This window comes from Pollicipes pollicipes, unplaced genomic scaffold, assembly GCF_011947565.3.
Source record: "Pollicipes pollicipes isolate AB1234 unplaced genomic scaffold, Ppol_2.1 Scaffold_4219;HRSCAF=4965_pilon_pilon_pilon, whole genome shotgun sequence".
NCBI classification, from domain to species: domain Eukaryota; kingdom Metazoa; phylum Arthropoda; class Thecostraca; order Pollicipedomorpha; family Pollicipedidae; genus Pollicipes; species Pollicipes pollicipes.
This window is the reverse complement of record NW_023596448.1, coordinates 16,404,299-16,415,080: the sequence shown is the minus strand read 5'-3', so window position 1 is coordinate 16,415,080 and position 10,782 is coordinate 16,404,299. Positions and strand designations below refer to the sequence as shown.

The window sequence follows — 10,782 nt, the reverse complement described above, 5'->3', positions numbered from 1 at the left end:
CCGCCGTGCGGGCGTATTTCGAGAGCAGGGCAGAGGTGCGCTGGTTGCTGGGTATTAAAGGCAGCTGTAGGTGTTCGTTGTCACTTTGTTTTCGCAACTTAATGCAAAGAATGAGGTTCTGACGCATCTGTATGGTCTAAACCCCCGACAGACAGACAAGACCAGCCAGAGGTTCTGCCACTTTCACGTAAGCCCCGGGATCTTTCCATTGTTTTCGCCGCCAATAATGTCCGGTTCAGCGCGTGTGCGAACTTGTTTGCGCGCGCCAACGCGCGCTCTCACGTGCGCGGCGGGATTAGATGGCGATACACAATGGGCGCCGACGCCCGGCCGGCGCGGCTGTTTTGACGGCGGCGTGCGCCGGCGCCGGCCGAAGCTAAGGTCACACGCCGGCAGCTGGTGGAGGCCGGCCCGCCCCGCGAACGGACCGACGACGGCGGCCCGGTGCGGCCACCGGCGGCGCCTGTGTGACCGCTCGAAGTCAGGCCGTCTGGTGACCTGGTGGGATGGAGCGTAGTTTCACGGGATGGAGGCCAGAGGGGTGCTTTGTGTGTGCTTTCGCTGGTGTAGCCGTCATGGTGAGCGGCGTCGCAGTCTCCCATGCCGATTGTGGCGCGGAAACCACGACTGATGGCGGGCTTGGTACCCACACATTCTCGGTGCCCCAAATATACCGCCGACGAGCGACGGCCTATGAGTAGCGACTGGAGAAGTGATAGAACTCCAGCTGTGTGCGTTGAACCCAGGGTACGACCGACCGGACGCCTTGGTTTCAGGAGCAGCCAGCGAGTAACCAAACCTGACCTGATTGCTCATTACAGCACGCAGGCTGTTCGACAGAGGTCATACATTGTCCAGACGCGAGCCAGCGCCCGCATGTTTCCACACTCTGAGCTTTCAGTCGCGGCCTGCCAGCTCCATGACCCGACCGGAGCGCTGACACGGCGTGCACGTTTCAGCTCCAGCTGACCGCCTGCTGACCTGACCTGACCTGACCGGACCTGACCTGAGTCGACCTGAAGTGAGCTGGCTATGATGAACTGTCGGCTGGAGGTGCCGAGCGAGCCGGCCTTCTCCGCCGCCGGTGGCCGGGCGTCGGCGGAGGCACTCGTCCAGTCGGAGGGCGGATCGGCGCCGGACGACGGTGGCGCCACGGCCGGCCAGTGGCTGACGGCGGGCGACAGTGGCGTCGCCGCCGACCAGCGGCTGGTGGCGGAACTAGACCGTGTGCCGGCCGCACCGGCGGCCACCCAGCCGGCGCAGCGGGCGACCAGTCCTGTCGCCAGTGACGTTAATGGTCTGGGACACAGCGCGGACGGCAAGCCGGAGACGGGGCTGCCGCTGGCCGCCGCGCCGCCCCAGCCGCCGCGCTCGTGTCTGCGGCGGCCGCGGCCGGGCCGGCGCCGCTCGGACTCGGCGAGCGGCGGCGGCGGCGCGCCGTGCCTGCCGCGGCGCGGCTCGCAGGCGCCGCCGCTCGGGCCGCGGTGCGTCTCCTTCCCGGTGACGCCCGTCACGGCTCTCATCCCGGCCACCGACCCGCTCCTGCTGCTGGGCAGCTCGGACTCGGTCGCCGCCTACCTGACCGCCTGCCGCCAGCACGGCGCCGCGCCGCTGCCGGCGGTGCTGGAGCAGCTGGCGCAGCCGGCCGCCGACGTGCTGCGCCTGACCGGCGCGCCGCTACGTCTGGCCGACGTGGACAGCCTGGAGGCGGTGCTGCGGCGGCGGCAGTGGCGCCGCCTGGACGCCGCCGACTGCGGCCTGCGCGCCGAGGAGACGGCCGCACTGCTGCAGCTGCTGGAACACTACGACTCGGCGCTGTGGCTGAGCGTGGCCGGCGCGCTGCCCGACCGGTTCGGCTGGCAGGCGGTGGCTCGGCTGGTGCGCGCCGCCGGTGTCTCCTGCTCGCTGCAGTGGCTCTCGCTGGAGCGCACGGCACCGGACGAGCCGGCGGCCGCCGCGCTCGGCCGCAGTCTGCGCACCGGCGGGCTGCGCGTGCTGCACCTGGAGCGGTGCGCGTTGCACGGCCGGCCGCTGGCGCTGCTGGCCGCCGGCCTGCGCCACTGCGCCGCCCTGCGCCAGCTGTACCTGGCCGACAACGGGCTGGGCGCCGCCGACGGCTCGCTGCTGGGCGGCGCGCTGCGGCACAACCCCGCCCTGCAGCTGCTCGACCTGCGCAACAACCAGCTGGACGACGACGCCGCCGGCTACCTGCTGTCGGGCGTGGCCGAGCAGCAGCCGGCGGCGCCGCTAACCGGTCTGCTCGCGCTCAACCTGTGGAACAACCGGCTGACGGCGGCCGCGGCGGAGCCTCTCGCCGTGCTCCTCCACCGTCACCCGACGCTGGAGACGCTCAACCTGGGTCAGAACGCGCTGGGCGACGAGGCGGCGCCGCTGTGGAGCGGGCCGCTGCGACGCGGCAGTCCGCTGCGCCGGCTCGGTCTGCAGCGCTGCCGCCTCGGCGCCGGCGCCGCCGCCGAGCTGGGCCGCGCGCTGGCCGCTGGCGCGCCGCTGCGTCGACTGGACCTACGCGGCAATCGGCTGGGCCTGGACGGGCTGCGCGCGCTGGCGGCGGGCCTGCGGGCCAGCACCAGCCTCGGCCAACTGGACCTGGACAGCGACGGCTGGCCGGACGGCGAGGCGGCGGCGTCGCGGCATGGGTCGGCGTCCAGCGGCGCCGACAGCTCGCCTGAGCGGGCCGACTCGGGCATCGACTCGCCACGCGAGCCCGGAGACGGCGGCAGCCGAACCTCGCAGGACACGGCGCTCTCCATGGACTCGAGCGACGCCGCCAGTGGAGACTGCCTGGACGCCAGCGGTCTGGCCAGTGGCGGCTGCAGTCTGGGCTCTGCCGATATGGCCAACTCGCTCGACTCTTCCAGCCTGCATAGCTCGGACTGGTCTGCGAGTGAACTCGTGGCGGACTGGACGGCAGCCGGTCCGGAGGTAGACGCGGAGGTCAGCTCTCTGTTGAACTCGATTGCCGCTTTATGCGAGGTTAACCGGCGTCGGCCGGCGCCAGAGGAGACGGAGCCGGAGCCGGAACCGGCGCCGGCGGAGGACCCGCCGTCCGGGCCGGCCGACTGGCTCCGCCGTCGCCTCTCGGCCGCGCTCCGGCGCGTCTCGCTCACCTGCGAGACGCCGGTGCCGGCCGCGCTGCCGCCGCCGCCGCCGCCGCCGGCGCCGGTGTCGGACGGCCAGGAGCGACGGCCGCGCCGGCTGGTGAGCCCCGGCCCGTCGCCGTCGGCCAGTCCGCTGCCGAGTCCGACGCCGGGCGGCTCGCGGTTCCGCGTGTTCCGCGTGACACCGGCCGGCCCGCCCGGCACGCCGCCGCTAGCGCGCGGTCTGCCGCCGCCGCCGGCAGAGCTCACACACAGGCCGCCCGACGGGCCGAGCCAGGACTGGACCGGCCCGTGGGACGCGGCTCACAGTCGCAGCCCGCCGGCGCGCTGTGACCAGACGGCGGGCAGCCCGGCGCGCGTGGCCAGCCGCCAGTTCCGGGTGACCCCGGTCCGTGAGACGCCTGGGCCAGCCTGAGGGGGAGCTAGGGTCGGGCCAGACGGCCAGCGGCGACTCATGAACGTTTTAGTACATGGGGACCAACCGCGGTCCTGAATCCACAAGATGGGGCGCCCCAGCGCGGCGGGATTGGTCGCTTGTCTCGGTACACGCCAAAATACCGAGGAATGCGTCACAAGTCGGTGACGACACGAAGTGCCATTGTTGAAGACATCCTGAGAAGACACGCAGAAGGAATGCGTGGGTGGAGGCCTGCGCCGGGTGTGACAGCCGACCCGTCGTCGGTTGTGTGCGACTCGCATAGCCCCCATGGTCAAGTGACGGCGGTCGGGCGGGATGACCCGGAGTTTGAGAGCTGGAGCCAGAGTCGGAGCCGGAGCTCAAGAGCTGGAGCGGGAGCCCGGGAGGTGGGGCTGGAGCTGGAGCCGGAGCTGGAGCTGGACTCAGGAGCTGAAGCTGGAGCTGGAGCCGGAGCCGGAGCCGGAGCCGGAGCTCAGAAGCTGGGGCTAGGTTGTGTTCGGGATGTTCGGGTGCGCAGATCGGGGCGTTCGTGGCTTCACGTGGCTGGAGCTCACTTCATACGCAGCCGCACCTCAGGCGGATCAGCGAGCCTTCCCGCCCAGGTTTCGAGCGTGGCGGTCGGCTTGTCGGGCTTGGTTCTAAGTCGTCTGTCACCCTGAGTTAGCTCGGTGTTCGGTAGGACTGTAATATGCGTGTATGTGTGCGGATGCTGGCGTGTTTAGTCGTGGTGGCCGGCCTCAGACCGAATGTTTCCGCAATATTTGTAAATCTGGCCGTGGAACGTTTTTTATAAACGATATGCCAAGTGTGCCGTCTTTTCGGTGGTCTTGTAGCTAGAACGTTCGCCGGTGATATGTACCGTGTGCGATATGCAAGCACACTTATTGCGCGCGGACCGTCTCCCCCCCCCCCCCCCCCCCCTGTACGATCCCGAAAACCAAATGACAAGCTCTGAATTGCGACTTAACAAGACCTGGACAACCCGTACCGCACAGCTGCTCGGCGGCAGGGGTGAATACAGAATCCGATTGAAGGGCGGGGGGGAGCAGCGCTGGCCAAACGCAGAGCGAGCACGGCTGGGAGGCGGGTGGGCGGCACCCCTCGTCATCGGGCCGCCGATCACACACCTCGCCACGCGGGCGGCCCACGGCCAGTCCGCCGGCCCGTGGCTGAGGTAACGGGCGGGCGGCGGTCGCTCGGTCTCACGGCGGCTGTCGCGCGACCGTCCGGCGGCCGCTCACAGCTCAGGCTCATCCCGAGAGCGAGACCTTGTATTGGCGAGACTGCAGTACGATCATCCGATGCAGCGACAGAAGACGAGGCGGCGCGGTCGCGCCAGAAATCGCCAGCCGTCAGGCGCACACATCACCGCCACATCGGCCCTCTCACCCGCCCCGGGAGCCCACACGGGCGCGACCTCCCCAGCGCCGACGACTCTGCCAACATCGACCTCGCGCGCGCACTTCGCGCCGGGCACGGCCGGCCGGGGCGAGCGGTGAACCCCGCCCGCTCTCCGACCTCAGCAGAGTACGTGACGCACCAGTGTGCCGGCGCCGCGCACCGTCTTGATGCGGCCCACATGGCGCAGCACCACCAGCAGCTGGCGTGTGCCCTTGCTCAGGCTCGTCTTGTTGAAGCGCTTGAAGTCGTCCTCCGTGAAGAACTGCTTTCCTGCAGCAGACGACGGGGCACACGTGATCGGCACGCGCCATACAGACAGATCGGCACGCGCAATATTCGACACGATCCCAACGCAAGACGTTGGGATCCTGTCGAACATCGAAGGTGACCACTGCAATGGTCAGTAAACGGGTGTCGCTAGCCAATATTGTCTCGCGGCGATCGCGCCCGCTTCTGGACTTCTTTACCACCTGCTACAAGCAGCCCACTACGGCACGTGATTTCCCCACGCCCGGCATCCCGTTGACCTCCCACCAACGCGCCCAGCGCCGGCAGAGTCGCGACTCGCCACCGCTCGGTCGCGCGTCTCACCTTTGGTCTCGGCCGTCTCCTCGCGCTTGCACTCGAGCCAGAGCTTCTTCTCCTTGGGCTGGAGCGAGGCGCGCGGCCGTCGCAACAGGGCGTACCGCGCCGCCAACACGGCGTTGACCTCGTCCAGCAGCCGGTTGGCCTGGTCGCGACTGCCGCGGCCGCGCATGTACTGCGGCACGGCCGCGAACTCGGACACCGTCAGGCAGGCGACCGACGGTGGCGCCGACACGCGAGCGGCGGCCGCCGGCCGAAGCTCGCCGGCTGCCGGCGGACGGCCGTTAGTGACGCAGAGTTGCCGACCGACGGCGGCTGGAAAGGTTAAAAGCCGACGGACGGCACAGGCGGCCAGCAGCGGTCCGGACGGCTTTACTAGGCGTGCAACCGCTGTCGCCCTTAGCGACACAATGTGTTACGTCCACTGTAGCGATGCGAGCCTCGGCATAAAGGGTGTTGAGCGTCACGAGGCTGAGCCCACCCTACCACGCACTCTCACCGACACATTCTAGCCCGTTTTAAGCGTTCAGCCGGTCAAAACGGACCTGGATATCTACAAATCAAAAAGCGAGCCAGTTTATGCTCCTTGGACTGGAGCGAGGAGCGTGGCCGGCACAGAACATAGTATGAATAGTCAATGATAAGTGAATGGGTAATTGAATAAATTAATAGGGGGTGCCGGTAGTGCAGTGGTTAACACGTCTGCGTTAACCACTGCGCGTCTGGGAAACCAGAGGTACGGGGTTCGATTCCCCGCGGTGCCCGCCCTTCCTGCCAGGGTGAGAGGCAGTCGACGCCATATAGCCTCAACAGCTGAGTGCGTCGTAAAGCCCCAATCACACACACACACACACACACACACACACACACACACACGCACACGCACACGCACACGCACACGCACACGCACACGCACACGCACACGCACACGCACACGCACACGCACACACACACACACACACACACACACACACACACACACACACACTGAACAAATTAATAGCTTGTAGCGTGACGTCGTCAGCACCTTGTTCTAACGGTCTAATCCGGGGCACAAAACATCGGCACAACTAATCCCTGCGGGGTGCGAATGAAGCTCTGGTATGCTTTGGACTACAGGCACGTGAAACTGCTCTCCTTAAAGGGCACATTCACATTCACATATCCTTCCACATTTGTGTGGGGTTTTCATAGCCATGCTCGTTTAAAGGGTATTAGGGTAGGGTATTAAGGGGTAAAGGGTACGTACCCCTATTGTTTCCGAGCTCGACGCCGCGAACTTGACTTTTTCGCGCAGATTATTTCAAGGTCACCCAGGCGTGCATGACACCACAAAAAGTCGCGCAAATACCTCTGTCTCAATGGCCATGTAGTTCTCAAAGGCAATATAAATACGAGCATCGAATTATTCATATGCGGTGTACGTCAGCACGATTCGTGGCATCGACGGACATCAGATGGCATTCAACCAATTGTATGGCTTGAATATAAGTTTCGAGCACAACTGAAGTTTTGTCTTACATGATACAAGAATGTGGGGATTTGCAGTACTTATGACGGCAATCAGCCTCGGAATCGGATAAGTGAAGAATAACACATGACCGGGTACGTGAATGCAAGTAAAAAAGTAAAATCACGGACAAATACACAAGAGCACCACGAGAAAGGAAAAGCCACGCGAACGTAGCGATAATAGGGTTCGGCAGACACCAGCAAACACGTCCACCTCTCGGCAAGTTGAAGTACTGCAAGTGAGTCGGCCCGTCCGTTACAATGGCACTTCGGATACGGCCGGTTTGGCAGTGACCCTGACGTCGCAAAGACGTTCCATGACGTCATCAAACGACGACGTATTAGGGGAAATAGTCACTAAGTGGTGTAATTTCGTTGTCTAGAACAGTCTTCGGTTAATTGCAAGCCAATAGCTACAGGTGAGATTATTCCATCATATCTGATGCTTGCTTCAATATCTTCAAATGTGGAGCATCACCATCCAGACCGCAACTGCCTTCAGCGTCCTGTATTGACGGAACACTGCTCCTGACATCATGGCCCGAAGGAGATTTGAGATGGACTGACATCCAGCCAACAGCAAGACATCCGCGCCGCTCCGATGCCTTTACATCACTGAAGCGCCATCGCACGCGTCGCGCTGCCCCGTTTATGAACAATACTGTATTTTCTGATCCAGCTGTCGCGAACGGGTCATGCGTTATACTGGTTGCAACTAGTCTGTTACTTGTTATACTGTTAGTAATTAGTTTGTACAGTAAATCAAGTTATTGAAAGAGAGTGCAACTGGGTAAAGAATTTTCGCTATCTTTTCCCAGTAGTATGCAATAAAGAAAAACTTCCGTCTTTGAAATGATTGGGCCCACCAAAAAATCATGTGTATGTTACACACGAGGAACGCTGCGGAATGTTATCTTGAGCTTTTAACATCTTTACATCTAACAGTGGGTTTCTCTTCACGCGAAACAATGCTGTTAAAATTTAGCTTACCATTGGCCCTACGGAAAAGGTAGTGCTATTGCCATTGCCAGCATGGGAGTGTTTTAGCAATGACATTGACGTCTAACACACAGCGTCGGTTCTTTCATATTTCTTAGCGCTGAGAAGTCACGCTTCGCAGCCGCGTAGTTCGAAAGAAAATGTTTTCGATTGTTTTCCTCAGACCCGGTCCTTCCAAGATCCTGGCGCTTAAATTCGAATCCGCGACAAAACTTTTGGTTTAAATGGCTAAATTGGCTTGACGAGCATCTTGGTGTAAACAGCGTAAGACTGTGTCTTCCAACACTAATAACAATGTGCATGAAGCACATCTTGACCGACATGGCCTGATGTCAGCTGGCATGACCGCCACGGCCCCATATTGTCAGCAGGCATGACTGCGCTAGCTGACGTCCGCGCGTCCGCACGACTGGCCAGTCGTACCTGGCCTGTCAGTCGGCGGCTGGGGGGCCGGAGGCGGCACGCTGGATGGCAGCCGGTCCGGCACGTGAGCCAGCAGGTGCTCCACGCGGCCACGCTCCCTCTGCAGTGACGCCAGCGCCTCCTGCCGCGCACAACACGCGGTCAGGTCAGACACGTCACGGCTGGCCAAGACCGTCTGACGCGCAGAACACCCGGCCCCGGCCCAGGCACCTGACACAAAGATGCAGAGCTGAAGCCAGGGCACGGAGCCAGGCCAAGTCATTTGGCACACAGACACAGAGCTAGTCAGAACACAGGGCCATGCCAAGTCATGTGACACACAGACAAAGAGCTAGAGCAAGAACACAGAGCCCGGCAAAAAATCATCTGATGCACAGAGCACAGAGCCAGACCAGACCATCTGACGCTTATAACACAGGGCTAGACCAGACCATCTGACGCACAGAATTCGGAGCCAGCCCAAGTCACCTGACACACAGACAGAGCTAGGGCCTGAACACGGACCAGGTCAAGTCATTTGACACACAGAACACGGAGCCAGGCCAAATCATATGGGCACACAGGCGGACCCCGGCAGAATGATGATGACGAACTGCTTCTTTCCACACAGACAGCATAAGTCATATGGGCCCGGCACAAGCACTGAACGTTCAGGACGTGAGCTCCGGTCACTGGCCCCGGGATAAACAGGACCAATGCATCGGCCTGAACCACTGAGACCACTGCACCGAGACGTCGGCCCCCTGTCGGTCCGCCACCTGGGGCCCGTTGTCACAGCAGGGACGTGGTTGGGGCCCGTGATTACGACTGAATGTATCTTGTATTGATCAAGCCCCCTGAAAAAATGGGGGGCCCTGTGTCGGTCAGGGGACACTGGGGTTTTTTGTTTGTTTTTTTTGGGGGGGGGGGGGGAACGCGGCGCACGTTGTCGCATCACATTTTTGAAGCGCCAACCACTGCATTGGTCATATTATCGCTCTGGGGCTATGGCGCAACCGGGATTTGAGCCCGGGCCTCCGGGTGGGAGTCCGACGCAATAGCCACTCGGCGTTACGCCCCGTGGACACGGTATATAACAAGGGATTCTGTGTTGGCAACAGGCCTCGGATCCGCCAGGGGCACATTTGTTAGGGACAAGGACGGAACTCCGAATGTCAGAGAGCCACTTGAACTGGCGAGGGCCCTCTAACGATGAAAAGAAATTTGAGAAATGACAATGAAAGGATCCACGACGAGACAATGGAAAGGCCCGACATACGAACACCTGTGTGTGGGTGGAGAACCAAGCGACATAAATACAAAGGCTACACAGGGGGCGCAGACCGACCAGCCACCGACAGCTGGGGCAGACCTACGCCACACGGAACACAGCACCCGGCTGAAGCCAGGGTCAGCCGGTGCTACACCTTATGTGGCACAGAGCACTATAGAACAAAGGGGCCGGCCAAGCCCGAATCGACGTCTGTGGCACAGAGTACTGCACAGGGCCTGGATGGAGGCACAGTGGGTCAGAGCATCAGCCCAGCCAGCCCCCGAACCGCATTTTACCATGTGCACCATGTTGGGAATACTTGGGGCACGTTGGTCAGGAGTGGTCGGGAGGTTGTGGAGTCATTGCCTTAAATTAAAAAAACCCAAAATTTCAAATCGAGCAGGGTGTTAGGCTGTGAATTTGTAAGACATCTATTAATTACCAAGTAAAAATCATGGTGAGAACCATGTTGATGGAATATCAAGATTCTGCCCACCAAAAACAAGAATTCATTGAACAGGAACAAGTTAGTATCAAAAACAGCATGAAAACATGACAATTAGCCCAAATCACTGAATAACGCATGTCAGCATATAAGAGAAGCATTGAGGGGTATTTAGGAATGAAAACAAGGGCACAAATCATCTAGACAAGTGCCAATAAACTATTGCTCTAGACTGGTTGCCTTTCCACTGAAAATAAGAATGGAGCAACATATTAGGTGCATGTTGGCCATATTGGTTAAGTTCCCAACATTCATTAATTTACCTTGGCATGTTGCAAATCTTGCTTCTCTCCATCCACTGTGTTCTGAAGCTCCCTGAGGATCTTTTTTATTTCTTGCAGGTTTGTCTTCATTTCATCCAATTCTTCTCCATACTTTCCAGCACATACATTTAGTTTAAAAGCAGTCTTTAAAACCTCAAACCGGGTTTCAAAGTGAGATGATAGCTGTGAAATCGTCCCACACTCCATGGTGCAGGCTGTAACAAACAGAAAGATGAATGCATGTACATATGGATGTAGATTTGGCACAGCTTCCTTAGATGCATCTGATGTAAGGTGTATGTAAA

General features: G+C 60.9%; 2 protein-coding genes across 2 annotated transcripts; one reads left to right on the top strand and one right to left on the bottom strand.

The window, feature by feature from the left end:
- The first annotated feature begins 1,035 nt into the window (after positions 1-1,035).
- LOC119094930 (protein phosphatase 1 regulatory subunit 37) lies at positions 1,036-5,036 on the top strand. The gene is made up of 6 exons (XM_037217840.1): positions 1,036-1,053; positions 1,465-1,626; positions 1,912-2,624; positions 2,682-2,955; positions 3,226-3,319; positions 4,963-5,036. Exons 1-6 carry the CDS (start codon positions 1,036-1,038, stop codon positions 5,034-5,036), a joined length of 1,335 nt encoding a protein of 444 aa, XP_037073735.1.
- Positions 4,788-10,692, bottom strand: LOC119095621 (spindle and kinetochore-associated protein 1). The gene is made up of 4 exons (XM_037218479.1): positions 10,478-10,692; positions 8,458-8,578; positions 5,530-5,790; positions 4,788-5,208 (listed from the first exon to the last, which is right to left on the bottom strand). Exons 1-4 carry the CDS (start codon positions 10,682-10,684, stop codon positions 5,057-5,059), a joined length of 741 nt encoding a protein of 246 aa, XP_037074374.1. The 5' UTR covers positions 10,685-10,692; the 3' UTR covers positions 4,788-5,056.
- Positions 10,693-10,782: the final 90 nt, after the last annotated feature.